Source organism: Callorhinus ursinus, unplaced genomic scaffold (assembly GCF_003265705.2).
Source record: "Callorhinus ursinus isolate GAN/ISIS: 27379988/994484 unplaced genomic scaffold, GSC_fseal_2.0 scaffold6, whole genome shotgun sequence".
In the NCBI taxonomy this organism is placed as follows: Eukaryota; Metazoa; Chordata; class Mammalia; order Carnivora; family Otariidae; genus Callorhinus; species Callorhinus ursinus.
In genome coordinates, this window is record NW_027397068.1 from 67679359 (window position 1) to 67704609 (window position 25251).

At 38.0% G+C, this 25251-nt stretch overlaps 1 protein-coding gene across 1 annotated transcript in view; it reads left to right on the forward strand.

The window, feature by feature from the left end:
- The window catches only part of OPRM1 (opioid receptor mu 1), a 57199-nt gene extending 32173 nt beyond the window's left edge, over positions 1 to 25026 (forward strand). Inside the window, 4 exon segments of the mRNA XM_073894262.1 lie at positions 21525 to 21877; positions 22594 to 23114; positions 24899 to 24959; positions 24962 to 25026. Of these exon segments, the coding sequence (XP_073750363.1) occupies positions 21525 to 21877; positions 22594 to 23114; positions 24899 to 24959; positions 24962 to 25026 (1000 nt within the window).
- Positions 25027 to 25251: the final 225 nt, after the last annotated feature.

The window sequence follows — 25251 nt, forward strand, 5'->3', positions numbered from 1 at the left end:
CCCAGGACCATGAGGAAAGGATTCTGCCTGCTACATACAGACATTGAGTGAATACATTTGCCAGGATTCCAGTGGTGCAGGAAGCTGTTGTAGCTACAATGCCCTCTAAGTGGCCTGTACCCATCTGTGGACATCACTAGAAAATTCCTAATGCTCCCTCCAATTGTTGACTGCTGTTGGTCCGCTGGTGCTGGTACAATGTCCTGTGCCAAGTACACCCTACTATCAATGCTAACCAGCTGAAAGCCACCAAGAATACACCTGGAGCCAAACAAAACTAGGCTTATTAAGCTTGCTGCAGTGAAAGAGACAGTACACCACAGGAATTTTAGTTCCGTTTAGTGATTTAAGATAGGATTCAAGGAAGCAGAGGTCTATCTGGACAGGGTGCTGCTCAAAACAAGAGTAATCTGATGTATGAGCATCAGTGATTTTTTTTTTATCTAGGACACAGAATAAACAAAGTAGGGCGGGAGTCATCATTGAATAAGAAGCAGCAGTCACTTAATGTTAACCAGGAGAGGGGAGATGTTTGGCACTTTTATGGCTATGGGTGATTTGGGTTTTATCTCTATTCAATAGAGACAGTTACAGAGTCAACTTGTTTTCGTGTTGTGGCATCACGGCCATGAAGAATTCCCCTATGATGTTAATATTCTATAGAATTATGTTCCACCGAAAAATACCATAGCCTGGCTGTTAGCAACTAGGCTAGCTCTGTGAAAGCTGGCAGGGGCTTTTTCCCTCATATTCCTCAACCTCACTACCATTACATACCATCCCCTGCTCTCCTCTGGCAATAGGGGAGGGATAAAAATGGAGATCAATGTGGGAGTAATAAAATGACATAGGATGAGAAGGTATGATTTATTTCTATTAGGGTAGAGAGAATTCCTTAAGAACATGAGATGAACAGGAATGTCATATGTAAAGAGATATATATGGATGCAGGCATTTGACTCAGGAGAATTCATCATGTTTCATCATGCAGACAGTTAGAGTAGAGATTGAGCGCGGTCCCTGTACTCCAGAAGCTTATAGACCAAAAGACAAAACAGCTAATTCTAATATAATCACCACATATGTTGCACAGCACTAAGATTTATTGTGCAAGTATGCAAAAGGCTGAAATTTATTCTCAAATTCATTAATAGTACAAGATTTGCCTTTATTGAATACTCAAGTACTTGTTGAGAGTAAATACCATAAAATGTTTCATTTTCAGATTGATTGAAAATAAGCACAGCACTCCACTCACAGCCTCCAAATTCTAAAACAACTTTTAGAAAATACTGTTTTTAAGTTTTATTTATTTAAGTAATTTCTACCCCCAACATGGGTCTCGAACTCATGACCTGGAGATCAAGAGTCACATGCTCTTCCGACTGAGCCAACCAAGCACCCCATAAATTATTTCTTTTCATAAATTATTTTTTAAATAGCATAAATTAGAGCAATAAGTCAATGGATAGGCACATGTAAATTTATGAAAATTATAGAGAAATTCTTGGTAGGCAATGTGGATATTTAAAGGAGCCTATTAAAGCCACGCCTACTCTCCTTGCCAATGTTTGAACCAGCAGAGATAAGACGAAAGAATCAGTGAATGGAGAAAAAATATCAGCTTTATTAGGATAGGTACTTTGCTGGTAGGTATGCCTTAGATGTGCAGTATTAATGATTTCTTAATTATAAATCCAGAATGAAATACACTCACCCACCTACTCATAGTCCTCGACCACTAGTGACCTCCCCATATGGAAATCAGCTCCTTTAAAATATAGAATGTGAAGTAGTTGGATATAACATGTTTCCTTTGAGCGTCTAAATCTCAAAAAAAGATAGAACGGATAGAGCTATACATATCCAATTCTTTACCCTAAACATATAAACTAAATATGTCACTCTTCCTCCTTTTGAAAGGAGTGAATGATGCAACAGATAAAGATTGAATGCTAGTGTCATTGATGACTCTACTCATGAAATATAAATTCAGAAGAAAAAAGATTCTTTCACATCAGATAAACTAAAACCCTGAAAAAAATATCTGCAACAGAGAACAGACAATCCAAGCCTCTGGTTGTGGAGGACACCCCAGAGGGAATTTCATAACAGAGTAGATTTCCACAGTGCTGGCAGCCATGTTAGTTGACCTTTGTGTGCTTTCCATTCTACAGACGAGACAGAAGCAACAATGTCCATTTTAAAATTGATGCAGTGCTTGGAGCAGAGATACTAAGCTATACCTGCGAGACCAGCAATGCTCTAAAAATTAGAAGGGAGCCACCAATGGACTATGTCTACTCAAGCCCATCCCACTGTCAGTTCTTATGAAAAACTATGGTGGATGAGGCTCAGGAGCAGATTTTAACCTCTGCTCCTGGTCAGGCTGCACAGCAGAGATGTGAACAGTCTACCAAGGAATATTAATTTCAAGGATCATCTCAAAATCAGTAGTCATCATATTGTTAATGAGTAACTACATCATAAAAGAGATGGCATCTGGGGGAGAATACAATAAGCAAAAGAATTTACACTTAAGGAAACAACTGAAAAGCAATCACACAAAGACTTTAAGATGTTATATTTAATATCTTCAGGGGAGGAAAAAGAGTATTGTGCCCATGAAACAAGAAGAAACAATTAGGAAATAAGAAATGGTTATTAATAAAAAAGGATGGCAGTTAAGGTCCCAAACAACATGGACTCAATCCTGGCCCCAGCAATTGCTAGTCAGGAGCCCCTAAGGCAATTTATTTAGCCACTGTTTGTCTTAGTTTTTGCATCTGTATAATGGAGATAATCATAATACCTACCTATTTATTTAATGTTTGTAAAGCACTCAGAGCAATAGCTGACATTTAAGTGTCTGTGAAATATAGAAACAAATTTGAAATCCTGAGAATAACAGCCACAATTTTTAGCATTCAAGAGTCTATAGGTGGCCTGAAAAACAGAATGAAGGGAGAAGAGTGTATCAGTGAGCTGGAAGAATATAATAAGTGGGGTAGGAGTAGAGGGTGAAAAAGGAAATAAGGTACCAGAAGGGAAGGCAGAATAGCTCAGATGACTCTATTAGAAGCAGAGAACAGAGAGAGGCAATATTTGAAGAAGTCGTAGCCCCAAATTTCTCATGACTAAAGGAGGTGAAGAGACTTTAAACCGGAAGGGTTCTCTGAATGCCAAGCACAGTAAATCTTTGAAAATAAATTTTCACATTTTAATGAGGTTCAAGAACATAAAAGATAGAGGTGAAATTGCAAAGAAAGAGAGGAGAAAATAATGTGATGTAAGGGAATAAAATCAGTCCTCATCAACACCGTTGGAGTAATGAAAAAGATGGATGGAGTAGTATTTTCAAGGTGAGCAAAAACTGCTTTGGATGACAAACCAAACTAGCTATTTTAGAGGTACATCCTCTACATCACTAGAAGCATGTTACTTACAGATGTTGAAGTAAATGCTAAATTAACCCATTTCAGGTACTAAAATTGATCACATGAGCAATATGAATGAGACAGAATAAAAGAAACAGGTATCTTTCATTACAGGGTGAAATTATGTGCATGGATTTCTTTGAAAAAAGGTTGTGTATTTTTTTTAATTTTTTTATTATGTTAATCACCATATAGCATTAGTTTTGGATGTAGTGTTCCATGATTCATTGTTTGTGCATAACACACAGTGCTCCATGCAGAACATGGCCTCTTTAATACCCATCACCAGGCTAACCCATCCCCCCACCCCCCTCCCCTCTAGAACCCTCAGTTTGTTTTTCAGAGTCCATCGTCTCTCATAGTTCGTCTCCCCCTCCAATTTCCCCCCCTTCATTCTTCCCCTCCTGCTATCTTCTTCTTTTTTTTTTTCTTAACATATACTGCATTATTTGTCTCAGAGGTACAGATCTGTGATTCAACAGTCTTGCACAATTCACAGCACTCGCCATAGCACATACCCTCCCCAATGTCTATCACCCAGCCACCCCATCCCTCCCACCCCTCACCACTCCAGCAACCCTCAGTTTGTTTCATGAGGTTAAGAATTCCTCATATCAGTGAGTTCATATGATAAATGTCTTTCTCTGATTGACTTATTTTACTCAGCATGACACCCTCCAGTTCCATCCACGTCGTTCCAAATGGCAAGATCTCATTCCTTTTGATGGCTGCATATTACTCCATTGTGTATATATACCACTTCTTCTTTATCCATTCCTCTGTCGATGGACATCTTGGCTCTTTCCACAGTTTGGATATTGTGGACATTGCTGCTATAAACATTGGGGTGCACATACCCCTTTGGATCCCTACAATCGTATCTTTGGGGTAAATACCCAGTAGTGCAATTGCTGGATCATGTGGTAGCTCTATTTTCAACTATTTGAGAAACCTCCATACTGTTTTCCAGAGTGGCTGCACCAGCCTGCATTCCCACCAACAGTGTAGGAGGGTTCCCCTCTCTCCACATCCCCGCCAACATCTGTCGTTTCCTGACTTGTTAATTTTAGCCATTCTGACTGGTGTGAGGTGGTATCTCATTGAGGTTTTGATTTGGATTTCCCTGATGCCAAGCGATGTTCAGCACTTTTTCATGTGTCTGTTGGCCATTTGGATGTCTTCTTTGGAAAAATGTCTGTTCATCTCTTCTGCCCATTTGTTGATTGGATTATTTGTCCTTTGAGTGTTGAGTTTGAGAAGTTCTTTATAGATTTTGGATACTAGCCCTTTATCTGATATATCATTTGCAAATATTTTCTCCCATTCTGTCAGTTGTCTTTTGGTTTTGTTGACTGTTTCTTTTGCTGTGCAAAAGCTTTTCATCTTGATGAAATCCCAATAGTTCATTTTTGCCCTTGCTTCCCTTGCCTTCGGCGATGTTTCTAGGAAGAAGTTGCTGGGGCTGAGGTTGAAGAGGTTGCTGCCTGTGTTCTCCTTTAGGATTTTGATGGACTCCTGTCTCACGTTTAGGTCTTTCAACCATTTGGAGTCCATTTTTGTGTGTGGTGTAAGGAAATGGTCCAGTTTCATTCTTCTGAATGTGGCTGTCCAATTTTCCCAACACCATTTGTGGAAGAGACTGTCTTTTTGCCATTGGACATTCTTTCCTGCTTTGTCAAAGATGAGTTGACCATAGAGTTGAGGGTCCATTTCTGGGCTCTCGATTCTGTTCCATTGATCTATGTGTCTGTTTTTGTGCCAGTACCATACTGTCTTGATGATGACAGCTTTGTAATAGAGCTGGAAGTCCGGAATTGTGATGCCACCAGCATTGCTTTTCTTTTCCAACATTCCTCTGACTATTTGGGGTCTCTTCTGGTTCCATACAAACTTTAGGATTATTTGTTCCATTTCTTTGAAAAAAGTGGATGGTATTTGGATGGGGATTGCATTGAATGTGTAGGTTGCTCTAGGTAGCATTGACATCTTCACAATGTTTGTTCTTCCAGTCCATGAGCATGGAACGTTTTTCCATTTCTTGGTGTCTTCCTCAATTTCTTTCATGAGTATTTTATAGTTTTCTGAGTACAGATCCTTTGCCTCTTTGGTTAGATTTATTCCTAGGTATCTTATGGTTTTGGGTGCAATTGTAAATGGAATCGACTCCTTAATTTGTCTCTCTTCTGTCTTGTTGTTGGTGTATAGGAATGCCACTGATTTCTGTGCACTGATTTTATATCCTGCCACTTTACTGAATTCCTGTATGAGTTCTAGCAGTTTTGGAGTGGAGTCTTTTGGGTTTTCCACATGAAGTATCATATCATCTGCAAAGAGTGAGAGTTTGACTTCCTCTTTGCCAATTTGGATGCCTTTGATTTCTTTTTGTTGTCTGATTGCTGTGGCTAGGACTTCTAATACTATGTTGAATAGCAGTGGTGAGAGTGGACATCCCTGCCGCATTCCTGACCTTAGGGGAAAAGCTCTCAGCTTTTCCCCATTGAGAATGATATTCGCTGTAGTTTTTTCATAGATGGCTTTTATGATATTGAAGGATGTACCCTCTATCCCTATACTCTGAAGAGTTTTGATCAAGAAAGGATGCTGTACTTTGTCAAATGCTTTTTCTGCATCTATTGAGAGGATCATATGATTCTTGTTCTTTCTTTTGTTAATGTATTGTATCACGTTGACTGATTTGCGGATGTTGAACCAACCTTGCAGCCCAGGGATAAATCCCACTTGGTCATGCTGAATAATCCTTTTAATGTACTGTTGGATCCTAATGGCTAGTATTTTGGTGAGAATTTTTGCATCCATGTTCATCAAGGATATTGGTCTGTAATTCTCCTTTTTGTTGGGGTCTTTGTCTGGTTTTGGGATCAAGGTAATGGTGGCCTCATAAAATGAGTTTGGCAGTTTTCCTTCCATTTCTACTTTTTGGAACAGTTTCAGGAGAATAGGTATTACTTCTTCCTTAAATGTTTGGTAGAATTCCCCTGGGAAGCCATTTGGCCCTGGGCTTTTGTTTTTTGGGAGACTTTTGATGACTGCTTCAATTTCCTTAGTGATTATAGGTCTGTTCAGGTTTTCTATTTCTTCCTGGTTCAATTTTGGTAGTTGATACACCTCTAGGAATGCATCCTTTTCTTCCAGGTTATCTAATTTGCTGGCATAGAGTTGCTCATAATATGTTCTTATAATTGTTTGTATTTCTTTGGTGTTGGTTGTGATCTCTCCTCTTTCATTCATGATTTTGTTGATTTGGATCATTTGTCTTTTCTTTTTGATAAGTCTGGCCAGGGGTTTATCAATCTTGTTAATCCTTTCAAAGAACCAGCTCCTAGTTTCGTTGATCTGTTCTACTATTCTTTTGGTTTCTGTTTCATTGATTTCTGCTCTGATCTTTATTATTTCTCTTTTCCTGCTGGGTTTAGGCTTTATTTGCTGTTTTTTCTCTAGCTCCTTTAGGTGTAGGGTTAGGTTGTGTATTTGAGACCTTTCTTGTTTCTTGAGAAAGGCTTGTATTGCTATATACTTTCCTCTCACGACTGCCTTTGCTGTATCCCAAAGATTTTGAACAGTTGTGTTTTCATTTTTATTGGTTTCCATGAATTTTTTTTAATTCTTCTTTAATTTCCTGGTTGACCCATTCATTCTTCAGTAGGATGCTCTTTAGCCTCCATGTATTTGAGTTCTTTCCGACTTTCCTCTTGTGATTGAGTTCTAGTTTCAAAGCACTGTGGTCTGAAAATATGCAGGGAATAATCCCAATCTTCTTGTACCGGTTGAGACCTGATTTGCGACCTAGGATGTGATCTATTCTGGCAAATGTTCCACGGGCACTAGAGAAAAATGTGTATTCTCTTGCTTTGGGATGGAATGTTCTGAATATGTCTGTGAAGTCCATTTGGTCCAGTGTGTCGTTTAAAGTCTTTATGTCCTTGTTGATCTTTTGCTTAGATGATCTGTCCATTTCAGTCAGGGGGGTGTTAAAGTCCCCCACTATTATTGTATTGTTGTCAATGTGTTTCTTTGCTTTTGTTATTAATTGCCTTATATAATTGGCTGCTCCCATGTTAGGGGCATAGATATTTACAATTGTTAGATCTTCTTGGTGGATAGACCCTTTAAGTAAGATATAGTGTCCTTCCTCATCTCTTATTACAGTCTTTGTTTTAAAATCTAATTTGTCTGATACAAGGATTGCCATCTCAGGTTTCTTTTGGTGTCCATTTGCATGGTAAATGGTTTTCCACCCCCTCACTTTCAATCTGGGGGTGTCTTTGGGTCTAAAATGAGTCTCTTGCAGACAGTATATTGATGGGTCTTGTTTTTTAATCCAATCTGATAGCCTGTGTCTTTTGATTGGGGCATTTAGCCCACTTACATTCAGGGTAACTATTGAAAGATATGAATTTAGTGCCATTGTATTGCCTGTAAGGTGACTGTTACTGTATAGTGTCTGGTCTATGCTGCTTTTAGGCTCTCTTTGCTTAGCGGACCCCTTTCCATATTTCTTGTAGGGCTGGTTTCATGTTGGCAAATTCCTTTAGTTTTTGTTTGTCCTGGAAGCTTTTTGTCTCTCCTTCAATTTTTTAAATGACAGCCTACCTGGATATAGTGTTCTTGGCTCCATATTCTTCTCGTTTAGTGCTCTGAAGATATCATGCCAGTCCTTTCTGGCCTGCCAGGCCTCTGTGGATAGGTCTGTGCCAATCTAATGTTTCTACCATTGTAGGTTACAGATCTCTTGTCCCGAGCTGCTTTCAAGACTTTCTCTTTGTCTCTGAGACTCGTAAGTTTTACTATTAGATGTCGGGGTGTTGACCTATTTTTATTGATTTTGAGAGGGGTTCTCTGTGCCTCCTGGATTTTGATGCCTGTTTCCTTCCCCACATTAGGGAAGTTCTCTGCTATAATTTGCTCCAATATACCTTCTGCACCTCTCTCTCTTTCTTCTTCTTCTGGGATCCCAATTATTCTAATGTTGTTTTGTCTTATCATATCCCTTATCTCTCGAATTCTGCCCTCGTGATCCAGTAGTTGTTTATCTCTCTTTTTCTCAGCTTCTTTATTTTCCATCATTTGGTCTTCTATATCGCTGATTCTCTCTTCTGCCTCATTTATCCTAGCAGTTAGTGCCCCCATTTTTTATTGCACTTCATTTATAGCCTTTTTGATTTCGACTTCGTTAGATTTTAGTTCTTTTATTTCTCCAGGAAGGGTTTCTCTAATAACTTCCACGCGTTTTTCAAGCCCAGCTAGTATCTTTAAAGTCATGATTCTGAACTCTAGGTCTGACATCGTACTAATGTCCGTATTGAGTAGGTCCCTGGCAGACGGTACCACCTCTTGTTCTTTTTGCTGAGGTGATTTTTTTCATCTTGTCATTTTGTCCAGAATAGATGAATGAGAGAACAAAATGCTAACAGGGTAACAACGTTCCCAGCAAATATACTCTAAACAAATCAGAAAAGGCCTGAAACCAGGGGAAAAGAAAGGGAAAGAAAGAAAAAAGATAGAAAAAAAAGAAAAGAAAAAGAAAAAGATAAAAACAAACAAAAACAGAACAAAACAAAAAAAAACTGCCACATATACTTTTAACCTTTTACAAATCAATAAGTAAAAGATAACCCAACAAAAATGGGCAAAAAATGAAAACATATTAATGGAAGAGGCAATACAATGCACCAAGAAATATATGAAATTATTTTCAACCTCTAGAGTGATCAGTAAAGTGATAACAAAATGAGAATGATATAGTATATATCACTTATTAAACTGATACATATTTTGAAGTTTTTTAACACCAAATATGGGAAGAGTGTAGGAACCAGAAACTGTCTCATGTTACAGGTGGGAGTACAGCCCCTTTGCCACATGATTAGGGAGACCCTCTCTAAACAGAAAACATGCATTGTCCATGACCCAGCAGTGCTGGCCCAGAGAAAGACTTGCACACGAGCATAAGGGGCAGGCACGAAATCCATGCAGTCTTGTTAATATTGAAGAAGTCAACAACACAAATACCAATCAGCTAAAAGGATATGTAAAATGAGGCATATTCATATAAAATACTACTAGAGAGCAGTTAAAAAGAATGAGTTATGTCTCAGGTATTAAAATGGAGAGCCTTCAAAATCATATTGCTGACTGAAAAGCTAAAGAAACTCAAAAATGCTGCAGACGGCATGGTACTTCTTGAGTTACGAAAATAATGCAACATTGCACATTTTCTAAGGGTACCTGTTTATGCATATAATTATTGTAAAAGCTGTGTAATAGACCAAAGCCCTAAGAGTGTGTGTATATGTGCTTGGGAAAGAGACAACCATTTGATATTGGAGCCGGGACTTCAAAGGGTCTTTAGTATTATCTGGAACTTGTGTATAACTTGTGTTACCATGAAGGGATTGGAATGAATTTAGACTGAAGAGAAACAAAGACCAGTTTGACACAATACCTATTTTGAAAGAATGACATGCTACAGAAGATAGCACAAACGTACAACTGCATGCAAACCAGATTAACAGGAGGAGGAGAAGCAGGAGAAAGAAGAAAGGGGGAGGAAGAGGAAGAGAAGGAAGCAGAAAAACCAGAGAAAGAGTGAGGACAAGAAGAGTACATAGTAGTAGTAGAAGCAGCATCACAACAGTAGTCATTATGGGAAGACTTTAGATCACACCACGGGAAGGGCAAGAGGCATCATGAAGGGTGGTGTTTGAATTGGGCCACTGGTGATATTCATTCTAGCTTGATTTTAGTCCCATCTTCCATGGTCACATCCTAACACTATTCATCAACAACTCCAAAATCTCCCTTTTAAGGATCCCTACTCCTTTCAGGCTAATATCTCCTAATTCAGACCCTGAATCTGGTAGTCCCTCAAAACTGAGTATTCCCATCCCTCATTTTAACCACTTGTTTTTCAAACTACAAATCTCAAGTGAGCACCCACCACTGCCAAGCAAATGTTTCTTTGATGGACTTACTTTCCTGCTCTCCTCTCTGCCAGATCTCCTACCTCTCTTGCTCCATCACCTTTGTTCATTGATGCCCCAGACTTTTCCTTCATTCATTCATTTAACAAATATTTTTTGTGTGCCTACACAGCAGAACTGAAGACAGTGAGTGTGGATTTTTTTTTTCTAGAAGCTTGGGGAAACAAAAAACAGAAATGGAAACCACAAAATGGAAAATGAGGTCAAGAGAAGGATTTCACTGGAAAACTAGAAGGATGCAAAAAAAGCCTTCAATGAGTCTGCAGACCTTTTCTGTATCTGTCTCCCTATTTTTAGTCTTGCTGCTAGTAATAATCAAGAAGGGACCCGATATTCACATGTGCTGTGAATCCTATCTCCTTTCAGTTTCTCAAGGACATTCCTCCCATGAGTATCCTCTGTTTCCCCCGATTCATTAGATTTTCATTGCTACGTGATTTCATAGCACACACACGTTTCTCTGGTCTATCAGATCAAGTTTTTTAAAAATCCTTTCATTTTTTTAAGATTTTATTTATTTATTCGAGAGAGAGAGAATGAGAGACAGAGAGCACGAAAGGGAAGAGGGTCAGAGGGCGAAGCAGACCCCCCGCCGAGCAGGGAGCCCGATGCGGGACTCGATCCCGGAACTCCAGGACCATGACCTGAGCCGAAGGCAGTCGCTTAACCGACTAAGCCACCCAGGCGCCCAAAAAATCCTTTCTTGAACTCGCACTCCCTCTGTTCTGCATAACACAATATTGCAAAAGCATCCTACATCCTCCTTCCACCTTGCTTTTTAACTCTTATCTACATATCTTCCAGCCCCATCACCGCACGGCACTTGTCAAGACCATTAATAATGTGTATTTTGCAAAAGCCAGCAAATGTATCTCTGTCCTCATTTTACTTAATCTCTGCAGCATTTAGTGAAATTGACCACTACAGACTTCATGACTCTCTTTCCTTTCTAGGTTTCTTTAACCCCAGCTCTGGGTTTTTCTTTAAATCTTGGCTATTTCTTACTTCTCCATTTTTATCAGGGCTTTAACCTGAGCCCTTTCCTCCTTCTAATAGAGATGTTCTTCTCAAGTAGTCTTCCACGGCCCCAGGCTTATATCTTACACAAACGTTAACCTCCCCCAAATCCACACTTCAGTGTGTCTTCTCTTCTAGACTCCATACTCCAACTACTATTTCATTTCTACACCAGATACCTAATAAGCATTTGACAAAACAATAAACTAGAGTACTATCTAATGCATGTATTCCCTTGCAATAATTCCTTGTTAATCCTGCAGCTCTTTCATATTTAAGACCAAACTATGGGGTTGAGCTTTATTTTCCCAAAGAAGAGGAGCCTATGAAAGAACCCAGGGAGGATGGTAAAAATTAAGTTCTTGACTGTAGGGTTTGAAAGCCTTAGCTTTAAAATGCAAGACTAGGTAGACACAAAAGGAAAACATTTTGAATGAATTCTAAAAGTTTGGGCTTGATTATGGAAAGCTCAGCCTAAAGTACTGGGAGAATAGAGTTTAGGACAGAAAAGCTAGCAAAAATCGTGATTTTCCTGCAAAACAGAGAGGAGAGAGAACTTTCTGGGCTGTCTCACGTCCATTTGAAGGATAGGATAAAGAGAACAGAGAGGTCAACTCTTTATTTGGGGCCCTGTCCTTATCACTTACCCACCTCACTACCTTACTCTAGGGGCCAACTCTTTATGGGGATATAAATCACAAATCTGTGAAACCAAAACAGTAAGAGATTTGACCTCATACCTGGCTGGAATTCTGGAACGAGATGCCTCACAGAACATCCCATAGTACCATTGGATAGTGATGGTGGAGTAAGTAGAGCTCAAAGCTCATATGCTTTAGAACTTTTAGAAATTGATTTTTTTAATTAAATTAAAAAATAATTTAGGAAGTAAATTTAAATTAATTGATTTGAAATTAATTAGAAATTAAAGCAAATAATTAGGTTGAGAAAGCCTTAAAAATACTAATTTTTAAAAGCTGATAAATATCACAAACATCACAAAATCCATAATAATAATACTTTTATTAGTTAACTCCCCACCATACTTGGGTACTATTTTCCTAAATTTTAGGCTGTATAGTTTTTGAATGCCTCATCATTTGATACAACTTTGCATTATCATTTTCTATGGAAAAGAAGAAAACTAATTTAATTTTCCTCTAACGTAGGTGATCAAAATTTATTTTTATTGATTCTTTAGAAAAATTTCTTTCCTTTACAGATTAATAGTGGAATTGTACAAAATTATAAATGGGCAAATTTAGGGAAATATCTATCAAATTTCTTATATGAGCTATGAGATTTATCAGAAAAGTGTTTATCAAATAAGTAAGATGTGATCCAATATGTTAGGATGCATGAAATATGCGATTTCACATATAGACATGCTAATGGCTGTAGGACTGCTACAAATTCATGCTTTCAAAATCAAGAATTCTGATAAATTCTATTTCAAACAATTATCATGAGGAGCTTTATTACCCTTGAATAATTGCATTTTATACTATATAATGAAATATAGTCATGATAGGAAAGAACTATTTTGATTGGATATTTATAAAAGCCCACTTACAAAAAAAGTATGTCTGGTGATTAAAAGACTTGTGCCCACATTCTGGCTCTGACATTTCAAACCTCATTTCCTTCCCACTCACGCTCTGATGCATCCTGTGTAACACATTCATATCCTATCTCTGCCTCTCTCCTTTTCCTTTTACCTCCTTCCTTCTCTGTCCTTTTCTGAAACATTGTCCTTCTCTGCCTTAACATCGTTCACATTTTGCATCTTACCACAAGGTGATCTCATCCTCTCACATGGTTAGAATTACCATCCAGAGGCTGATGACTTACAAATGAATTGCTCCAGCTGAAATTCGAACATAATCATTTATCCTTTGTCCCACAACATAATAATCTCAAAATCAAACTATCAGTACGGAATCTGCTTTCCCTGTCTTCTTCCCTGTTAGATAATAGTATTACCATCCTCTCCATTCTTCCATACTAGAATTTAGGATTCATATTATACCCTTCCTCCTCTATTCCTTATTTCTTAAAAGTAATTAAATCCTGTTGATCCTTCTTCATAGTTATCTCAATTCACCATATGTTACATCTTTTTAAATGATGTTACTGATTATTTTGTGGTTGCTGATTGTGTGATGGTGGTGGAAGTGGTGATTAAGGAGTAAGAAAGAATAACTACATTTGGGGAAATATTGCATTTGAGAAACCAATAGCTCATGCAGATGTTCAAACGAGAGTTGGAAAGGTAGTCATAGAACTTGAAAGAGAGGTTGTGGATCAACTACATAGAACTGATAAAGGATTGTGAAGAAGTAAAGCAAAAGATATGAACTCAGCTCTTCTTTAAAAACTATGATTCTGTTACAATATTCAATATAGTGAGAAAATGTCTCAAGATTTCCAAGACGTTCCCAGCATGGCCATTTTTGAGAAGAAGATTAAAAAGCTTTGCATACCTACCATGTTTTAGCTAGATAGTGGGCTGAATATTGCCGAGGCAAACTATTTTGCAATGTTATCAACTACGCACTCCCGGAAATGTACATGGCCCACATTACAGTACAGAAGGCATGTTGTAATTTTAGGTAAAGCCTAAAGAGATGGGGGGAAAAATCTCAAACATTTGTACATCTCTCCATGCTTCGGGCCCTTTTACCATAAAACAAGGTGATCAGACAGTGTGGTTTGGAAAGCCCATTTCAGTACCTACTTATCATTACATGGCCTTTTTGACCAAAGTTCTTTTTAATTTGACAATGAACTGACAGGGAAAAGGGAATATTCCCTCTTTGCTTTTGCTTTAAAAACTGCTGGTTCTCCTAAAAAAAAAAAAAGTTTGGCTTATCTTATTACAATAAAATAACCCAAATCCTTCTTTCTATATTTAATTCCATTCAACAAGCATTTATTGGTGCCCATCTTGTGCTGAGTTCTGTACTGAATGGATAAATTTTCTCTATTTTTATTTCTTTTAACTTTTCCATTTGTGCTTTCATATTTTATGTATAGTGAGTGATTATATGCGCATCATCACCAAAGTATAAATGAAGCCTTATATTTGTTGTATGAACTAAATAGATAATAATTTTACAGGCAGACTATGCCTTCTAAAAATTTATAATCTATAGCATATGCTTGAGCTTCTTCAGAAAGCAATTTTCTAATATTGATGTTGGTAGAACGGTTTTATCATATTTTGAAGTTGTGTTCTTTTTTTGTTGTTGTTCCTTCATTATTAAACAAGTACCTAGGGATATAGCATTATTTGAAGTTAGTGGTAATGTAGACTTGATTATTTTTTATGTACAAAACTTACAGATTCTAAAATAGAAGACATTTTTTTCTCCTAAAACTTCCAAATTTGAAATCTAAGATATTTCTAAGTTCTAAAAACACGTTCTTTAAAATAAAAGCAAAACCTTCTCATCTATGAAGATAAGAGATATCTGAGATAAATATTCTCATGCTGTCTTGGTAGTCAATTCATCTAAGGAGATGAGATTTTCCTGCAAACAAAAATCTAAAGCTATAGACAAGAATATTTCAACCAGTTATAATGGTTAAATACATCAGAGGATTTGGCATAGTAATATTTTTCTATGACACATAAATATTATTTATCACAGAATTTGGCATCAAGTTGGCAAAACATATTTTTATATAAACTTCTGATGAAATAAATGCTATTCATGTCTTGAAGTAAAATTTCCAGAAATGAAATAAAGCAGGAAATAAGCACTTCTAAAAAGCATAATCCAAAAAAAAAAAAAAAAAGGTTAGGCAAAGTCTCTTGGCCATAATAGAAGTCTCTCACTTTTTCCTCTGACCAGAGGAGTGGTGCATTGTCAGGTGGCCATGTTCTCCCTCCTTCCTCCACCTCAGTTCCATTTCCAAAAGGAGAACTTGAAGAACCTTACAAAAATGCATACAATAAAATAAGAGAAATATAGATGAAAGTAGGCAAAAAATAGGCAACAGAGAATGAAATGATGAAATTAGCAGTAAAGTTGATACAATAGAAATGTATTTGATTTTAGTGTCATTGGGATTCTATACAATTATTAAGAGGAAACACAGATTTTACTCTGATTTTTCCAAGCCTGTGGCTTGGAATGCAAAATGCAAAATACAATCACTTATATATTTCACATTTTCTATTTAAGTTTCATCCGTTCAATCTACTTCAAGAAAGCAGATTTTTCCCTTGCTCTGTGTGAAAGATATTTTTCTCATGAATTGTCATTAATGGGAGATGGACGAGAATGAAAGTAAGAATAAAAAGAGAGAACAAAAAATGAAGCAGGTGTGGATAAAAGAGAGAGTAACGCTCCACCAAAAAGTCCCTGATGGTCATCACATTCTGGTGACAGAGAGACAGGAAGAGCCAATTAACCTCTGGAAGGAGATGCTTCTTTGTTTAATTTTCTATAAGCCTCTCTCTGTCTTCTTTTCTGAGCCAAACTAGCAGGCAATTTCACTTTCTTTTTTCTTTTTATTATGTTATGTTAATCACCATACATTACATCATTAGTTTTTGATGTAGTGATCCATGATTCATTATTTGCATATAACACCCAGTGCTGCATGTAGAACGTGCCCTCTTTAATACCCATCACCGGGCTAACCCATCCCCCCACCTCCCTCCCCTCTAGAACCCTCAGTTTGTTTTTCAGAGTCCATCGTCTCTCATGGTTCATCTCCCCCTCCGATTACCCCCCCTTCTTTCTTTCCCTCCTGCTATCTTCTTCTTCTTCGGCAATAGTCACTTTCTTGTCCACAGGACTCAGAGGTCTAAGGTTACTACTTTCTCCTTTTTTTAGTATAAGCTTATTAGAAATTTGGTCATTGACCAAATGACTTTGAAATAAATATAAGTGAAATATTTTAAAACCTTCTATAGCAAAATGAGAAATCCCCTGTTCCTTGTTTCCCTAAGTTAGTGGAGAACATAACAGAAAATAACAAATTAGTATATGGTTTCTTTCTATGTTAATGAGAGTATCACCACTGGCTTTGGCTTTGGTTCTTAATTTAGATCTCAGTCTCTCTCTCTCTCTCTCTCTTTCACACACACACACACACACACACACACACACACACAAATACATACACATGCTTGCCTGAAATATCAGAATGAAATGGACAATAAATGAGAAATTTAAGTAGGTAGTCATGTGACCACTTTGCTCATCTAATTAATAATTTATTTTCTCTATTAAAGTTGTGAATTTCTTTATGTGAGGATGGATAGATAAAAAAGTCAGGGCAGATGGAAGAAAAGTATCTTTCCAAGCACAGTGCTGGAAAGGACTCATTGAATCCTTACTGGATTAGATAACTTTCTACTTCACTGGGATTAACAAACAGGAAAAAAGAGAGAAAAATTCCATTTGGTAAAAACATGAAAGAGCAGAAAATTAGACCAAAAAGAGGTGAAAGTCTTCAGCACATCCTAATTGGCTCTGTTATGAATTTCTAGAGAAGGTAGCGGAGCAATGTGAAGGGCTTGACATGGTACAAAACTGACAAGCTGGATTCTAGAATATGTTCTTCCTCCTTTCAAGTTTCCTTGGTCATTTTTTTCTGGCCAGAGACAAGGCCATCACAGTTCAAAAATTAACTCAAAACAAAACAATAACAAAAGATTTGTAAAGCCCATTGGGTATACACAAGTAATTTATTCAGTGTGGCTTCATTTAACATATGTTGGTCAAAATCAATGATGTTTTGGCAAGTAGTAATAATTGCAAAAATGACACCAAGAATGGGTCTGAAAGTAAATAGGAATTCTTTTATAACCACAAAGAAAAGAAGGGCATTTACAGATAAAAAGTGTTTATGAAACCTGGGAGATTATTTGAGCTGCCAATGAAATGGGATTCATAATGCCTCCCCCAACACAGCATCTGGAAGCTCCATAAAACAGGTCAAACACTGAAGGTCCAGAGACTATAATTTTTCAAAAATAATAATTGCATGGTAATGGAATTTGTATAGAAAATAAGCTACTCAATCACCTGGAACAGGTTTTTAAAAATACATATTAGAAAGAAAAAAAATAGCTTCAGCCTCTGCCTTGAGGAAAAGCCCCAATTCAGTGGGCACGGTAAACCCGCCAAGGTGAGAAAGGCCATGTGAGTCCAGGAGAAACACTCCAAGGACATGCCCTGTATCCCTCCCATGTCATTTTGTCCATTTTGTCACCAGACTCATTCATGGCACAATAAGAAGGAATAGGTACAAAGGATGGCAACAGGCTTATGTGTTAATATCCAGGGGCTCTACTCAGGTCCATTCAGGTAAACTGAGCACAAAGATGGTCCTTCCTTTAGCTCACTGTCGTGTTTGCTAACACTGGTTTGTATATTCCTATAACTTATAATGTAACTCCGACTTTCATGTAACTTTTCTGAGGCAACGTCAATACCACTGCATCAGAACAGAATAGAATGAAACGCTCATGTTTGCTGGACTGCATGACCCCTTTTCTGATCAGACTGTCCCATTAGATTTGAAGCCTTTAGAGACATGTTGGAGGCAACTGGAATTCTCAAATCTTTGGTCTTGTATAATTCTCTTACACGTATTTAGGAAATTGCTAAGCCCTCTTTTATATGTTGCTGTGACTCAAAGTGTGAGTAATTGGGGTAAGAACCCTGGCTATCTTTAGAGAAAGGCTCTTTGGATAAATTGAGAAAATTCAAACAACTTTGTTCCTGTAAAATGTCAATTGAAACAGCTTTTGTAGATACTCACTTTTCCTCCTGTGATGTAGGACCCTAACCTAATTTTGTTTCACAAACATCTCATTCCAGGGGAGAAAAATTTTTTTGACTGAAATAAACATACATCAGTAAATACCTAGTGCTAAGATGAGCCTGAAGAGAAGGTTAGAGGTATTCTGAGTCATGAAACTGACAGTAAAGAACCTGAGTATTTAACATAATACACTCTTAAAGATAAGATGTGAAATGTAAGGTCGGCTGGGCAGGAAAGTGACCAAGGCACTCAAGCACGCTTTTGTATCATGCAGGTCTATTATCCGTGGTGTAACTAATAAGGTTTTTTTTTCCTTCTTTGTGGGAGAAATTTATTTTTATAAATATCAAAATTGTTTAACTTCTTGGGCATCCAGGTCAGTTATTCTAAAATCCCTAAAGTCATAGTTTTAATTTTGTTTTTATTTGTTTGTTGTTGGACTTGGGCGGATCTTGTCTGAATTACCTTTTTATGTTTGCCACATTTAGAGTCCTCACTAACATCAGATTGGTTTACCTCCTCAAGTTAAATGGCTTTCTCTACCTTTTCCTTTTCAAATCTTTTAAAGGAATAAAATTTCTAAAGCAATTCAAAAGGCCCCACAACTGGGGTGCCTGAGTGGCTCAGTCAGTTTAGCATCTGCCTTTGGTTCACGTCATGATCCCAGAGTCCTGGGATCAAGCCCCACATCAGGCTCCCTGCTCAGCGAGGAGTCTGCTTCGCCCTCTCCCTCTGTCTCTCCCCCTCTGCTCATGCTCTGTGTCACACTTTCTCTCTCTAATAAATAAAATCTTAAAAAAAAAAAAGTCCCCAGATCTGACTTTCGGGCATTAACGCAACTTCTGCAACTTTGACAGACAAGTTGGGGTATCAGAATTTTAGAGCTCAAATAAATAATTTGAGCCTGTTGACTCTGAGAGGGTTCATATAACTTCAGTTTCTTAGTGCTTATTGAAACCAAACAAACTTTCCTGAACACTGAATTAAGGCCCTAAAAAAATGAGTCCTTAATATTATTTCCTCCAACCAACACCTATCTTGGGCTAAATGAGTTAGTTTCTTAATTTCATGGGACTGAAAAATATACACAGGCTAAAGTTTAAAGAGAATGATTGTACCACATAAACAAAAAAGTCCAAGGCTTCAGGTAGATATTCCTCTTTTGCTCTCTCAAATCCACATCCTCTGTATGGGATCCACTTTCAGACAGGCTCTTCCAACAACCTTACATTCTCTCAGGTTTAATTATCTAAAAATGGTATACTCTTTCTTCACAAGTCTCCCCAAAATTTTATTGGCTCTGGTTGAAACATGAGACCAGCTCTGAACATTCACCATGGCCCCAGTCACTTTACATCTTGAGGCATTGAACTAGTAATAGAGCCCATTACAAAGCCTACAGACTAAACATGGAAAAGGCGTTGTTTCCCAAGTGAAATTGAGTACTGTTCCTAACATTAAGGTGAACAGATGTGCAATGTCAGATACATCTGACAATTGGACAACACATTAGCAAGGTACTCCTCTACCATCATATATTAATTTATTAGTGTTGTCATTTTAGCTGCTCATCTCTTCTAAGTTCTAATTTCTATGGCTTTGAAAACATATAACACTCCTAGATATTCAGACAGGGGAAAGAAAAACATATTTCTGCGCAAAGACTTAATTAATGTTCATAACAGATAACCTTCAGTATACAAAAAGGAGATGCAACTCAATTCCCATTAATAGATGAATGGATAAACAAGTCTGGCATAACCACACAATCATATCTATACTCAGTAATAATAATAATCATATACATACTTAGTAATAAAAAAGAATGCATTATTGATACATGCAACAAGATGTGGATGAATCTCAAAATATTATGCAGAGCAAAAGAAGCGAGACCAAAAAAAGAGTACATACTGAATGATTCTATTTACATAAAATTTTAGAAATGAAAACTAACCTATCATGAGAGAAAGCAGATCAAGATCAGTGATTGCCTATGGGTGGGGAGTCAAGTCAGGGAAGGGAAGATGGAAAGATTTAGGAGCTACACAGGGAAATTTCTGAGGGTGATGGAGATGTTCATTATCTTGATCAAGAATTGTCATTTTTTGCTGTAAAGGGCAAGATAGTAAATATTTTAGCCATTGCCGGCCATATGGTCTCTGTCACAACTACTCAGCTCTGCCACTGCATCATCAAAACAGCTATAGATAAGAAGTAATTAAATGAATGTGAGTGTGTTCCAACCAAACAGGCAGCAGCCCAACCTAGTCTGCAGGCTGCAGTTTGCCAATTCCTGATCTTGATTAAGATAATTGTTTCGCAAGTGTGTACATATGTCAAGACTTATCAAATTGTACACTTTAATTACATGCCATTTATTGTATGTCAATTATGCCTCAATAAAGCTATTAAAAAATAAAAACAAAACAAACAGCATTAGCTTCCTCATCATGGATTGGATAAAGCTCAAGCTTCTTACCGTGGCATACAAATCCCTCCATGAACTGGCCTCTGTATTCCTACCCGATCAGATTTATTGCCATTTTCTGGTGGGATTTTACCTTTTGGCAGTGCCAAAACACACACATCATGCTATTTCAACTCTATGCCTTTATTTAGGTGTTCTATCTAGAATAACCTACACTTACCAGTGTAAGATTAAACTTGCACATTTACAATTCCAAGATACCTTCCTTCTTCCCTTATCTTACTCCTTCATTTCTTCTTGTGCCACCATTATAGTCTGTGTGTGTGTGTGTGTCTGTGTATACATGGATATGTATTTATACATACATATAAACACACTTGCACTATTACATTGGTATATATATACATACACATTCTTGCATGATTACACTTTTCCATAATTTTAACTATATATATCTGAAATTTTTCTTTTACATATGTAGAGTTAAAGTGAATTATCACTCATTTTATATTCATTTTATGAATATCAGTAGACTTGGATATATGACTGAGCACTCCCTGTGTCTATTACATCTATCACGGTGCCTGGCACCTTAAAGAAACTTAATAAATCAGTATGGCAGCTGATATTAAGGCCATCTTACAGATTATAAAACTGATAGGTAGAGAAACTGTATTTAGTTCATAGACACATGGTCATGAATAGCCAATCTAGTATCAAAAAAAAGTTCTTCCATATCTAATCTCAAGTGCTTTCCACTAACCCTTGCAATATATTTTATTATCAGAAGCTTGCCTACATTTCACACTGGTCTTTTTCTGACTTTGCCACCACTCCTCTTTCACCTCCTAGATACACCAAAATGAAGACTGCCACCAACATCTACATTTTCAACCTTGCTCTAGCAGACGCCTTAGCAACCAGTACCCTGCCCTTCCAGAGTGTCAATTACCTAATGGGTACATGGCCGTTTGGAACCATCCTCTGCAAGATCGTGATCTCCATAGATTACTATAATATGTTCACCAGCATCTTTACCCTCTGTACCATGAGTGTCGACCGTTACATCGCAGTCTGCCATCCCGTCAAAGCCCTGGATTTCCGTACTCCCCGCAATGCCAAAATTGTCAATGTCTGCAACTGGATCCTCTCTTCAGCCATTGGTTTGCCTGTAATGTTCATGGCAACAACAAAGTACAGGCATGGTAAGTTGCAGACCTGAGGGATGAAGGGTTTATAGACTGACATGCTGGTGAAGTCATGAGTGGTCCAACTTCTTAGTCAAATTGTAATACCGGTGATTTTTTCCTAACAGAATGTCTTTGAATCTTTTGTAATAGGAATTCTCCCCTAAATTTTAAGCACACCTAAACATTTTAAAGAGAATGTAATCTATTGTTTCCTGATTTCTCTGCATTGACTTCATCAAAATGAGGGCAAACTAAAAATATAGCTCTTGCAAGAATGATTAGACTTAAACCCAAAAAAACATTAAGTTGTTTTAAAATTTCAAGTGGCTGCTAACATGACAAATTTATTTTTCTAGTCCTCATATCAGAACGATGAACCACCCATCAAAAATGGAATGAAAATATCCATTAGCTGGAAACTCCTATAGATTTTGGACAGTGATTGTATTTTTTATGTCAGCATAGACCCATAGAGGATCTAGCTTACAGTAAAAGGTTCCACAATTGTTGACTGAATGAAAGCTTCATGTGATGAAAATGGACAAAAAATGAGATATTTAGGAAAAAAATCTAAAAATAACTCTCCCTGAAAATCAACAGAGAGCTGAGCTTCTCCCTCAATTTCTTTAAATCTTCCCTTATTGGCTTCCCTTAATGGATTTAAGTTAGCTCTGGTCAAAGCTATAATTAGATGCTGCTGCTAATTCTTCCTTATAATTATTGTTTTCCAGGTTCCATAGATTGTACCCTCACATTCTCTCACCCAACCTGGTACTGGGAAAACCTGCTGAAAATTTGTGTTTTCATCTTTGCCTTCATCATGCCTGTCCTCATCATTACAGTGTGTTATGGACTGATGATCTTACGCCTCAAGAGTGTCCGTATGCTCTCTGGCTCCAAAGAAAAGGACAGGAATCTGCGAAGAATCACCAGAATGGTGCTGGTGGTTGTGGCTGTGTTCATTGTTTGCTGGACTCCCATTCACATTTATGTCATCATTAAAGCCTTGATTACAATCCCGGAAACTACATTCCAGACCGTTTCCTGGCACTTCTGCATTGCTCTAGGTTACACAAACAGCTGCCTAAATCCTGTCCTTTACGCATTTCTGGATGAAAACTTCAAACGATGCTTCAGAGAGTTCTGTATCCCAACTTCCTCCACCATTGAGCAACAAAACTCCACTCGAGTCCGTCAGAACACTAGAGACCACCCCTCCACGGCCAATACAGTGGATAGGACTAACCATCAGGTATGCAGCTTCTAGAATTGGGTACACCTACTGGGGATGACATAAAAATTATAGAGTTTGTACCAATCCAAGTTTTAATCCATTAGAAGTGAATCAGTAACGAAGGGATGAAGGTTCTCCCCCTGTGAGGACTGAGGGAGGAGAATAGCAAATTATGGTCATTGTGACAGAGAGGTGAGGTGCTTCACATTATATAAACAGCCCTATGTATCTGTATGTATTTATTTAGAGATACACCCCCTAGAAATTCATAAAGCTGCCAAAAATCAGTATCTTCACAGCTGTTGCTTCTATGCAAAATTAATGATGTTAGCACATTGTGAAAGTGATGCTATTCTACAATTCTTCTCATTTTCCCCAACGTTTATGTTTCATGCGTATCATTGCAAGTCAGTCCTGTTCTGGTTCTGTGGTTAAACGGAAAAGGTCATCACTTCACTCACTGTGGTGATGGGTGCCAGATGTTTCCAGCAAGTCAGGGTCACAGCAAAGGAGAAAAGACCAAAAAAAAAAAAAAAAAAAAATAGCCAGTCCTAACTTGTTCAGCCATTGGTTTGTCAATCTTTATACCTGAACTCTAAAGGAAACATCAAACATATTACTTAATTATTAGAACTAACTTACTTTTTAACAGTCATTATACCAGTTAAAGTTAATAGGGTGAGGAGTGACTATTTTTTGGAAGCTATATTCCTATGTGCAGAGTACAGAGGGCAGCCTGCATGGGAGAGGCAAGATTTATACACAGTATTATAATCACAGGAGAATCAGAAAAGAGAAAAATTTGTCTCTAAGTTAATATGATCTTGATAAACCAATGATGTGCAAAATTTGGAATCTGATAGAAGGTAAATCAAACATATCACTTAACTCTTAATATTAATTAAATAAGTAAACTTTCAAATAATAGCGTCAGCATCCAAAAATCCAAAAAAGCCTCCGCAAATTTATAACACAGAACTCAAATTCGAACTTCCAGTGAAGTAAATCCTTGAGTCAGAACCTGGTCAGAGGCCAGGACTCAGAGAACAGATGCCTCCATAAAAACGACTAGAAGTCTAATTGAGGAGGCAGACGAAGAGCCTTACAGTACAGAGCGGCTGCCTCCTCTCCATTTTTTTTTCCCCAGGCTCCACTCTGTCTCCCCCACGCCCACTACCGGCCCCCAGCCCAGCCCAGCCCCACCCAGGTTTACCCTTTCCTACTGACAACAGGCCCAGCTTAAGGAGGCCCACATGGTCTGCCATAGGGGGTGCTAATCCTCACACCTCTGATATTAAATCATGCTAAAAGGAACACTGGAATTTGGGCCCTCTAGGCAGTATAAGCTGATGATGGCCAACCCACTGCCAACCAAAGGGAAATTACTACTTTACTTTGTGTCACTTCTAATTCCTTTTCAGACTGAGTAAAGACAGAAGAAATGTTTTTCCACACGGCTTCTTTTCTCTCTATTTTTTCCACATCGAGACCCCTCTAAACCTGCTTCTTCTACTAAGCAGCTCTCCCTCTCAGCAGCTCTCCCTCTCGGCAGCTATCAAAAGCTTGTGAGTAACTTAAAGAGGGTAGGGATTCAGATAGATTTTCTTTGACCGGAGGATAATATATTGCAGAATGCAATTTAAAACTCTCAATCCTAAACCAAGGTTAACACATTTTGCCTTGGAACAAAGCACTTCCTTTGGAGCACAGGGATGGAACACTCTATATATTGATTCTTGCTCAGTTGGGGCCTGCCCCACCTTCCCTCTCTTGCAGGCACGCTGGGATGTGGCTGTGGGTAGCCTTACCCTGGACCACTGCCAGGGCCTCTTGTCACGTCTGATTCTCTCAGTGTCCTTTCCTCACCTGCTCTCCTGGAAACACAGCTCCCAGCCTCTCTGGTGGAGCCTTTCTCCTGAGTTCAGTATGATTGTCCTTCAGTTGCCCCGACCCGGCTCTTGACTCCCATCCAGATCCAGCATTTTCACATTAGTGTGGTTCCTGCACAGCCAGAGAGAAGAGAAAGGAAGCTAATTGAGGAAGCTCTGTTCTAAGTAACTAAAAGGTTTGCTTTAAAAATACATCCACTTAGGGCTTATCTTCATTGCTGTCTCTCTGAAGCAGCATCGGGATCAGATAACAGCAGAAACACATT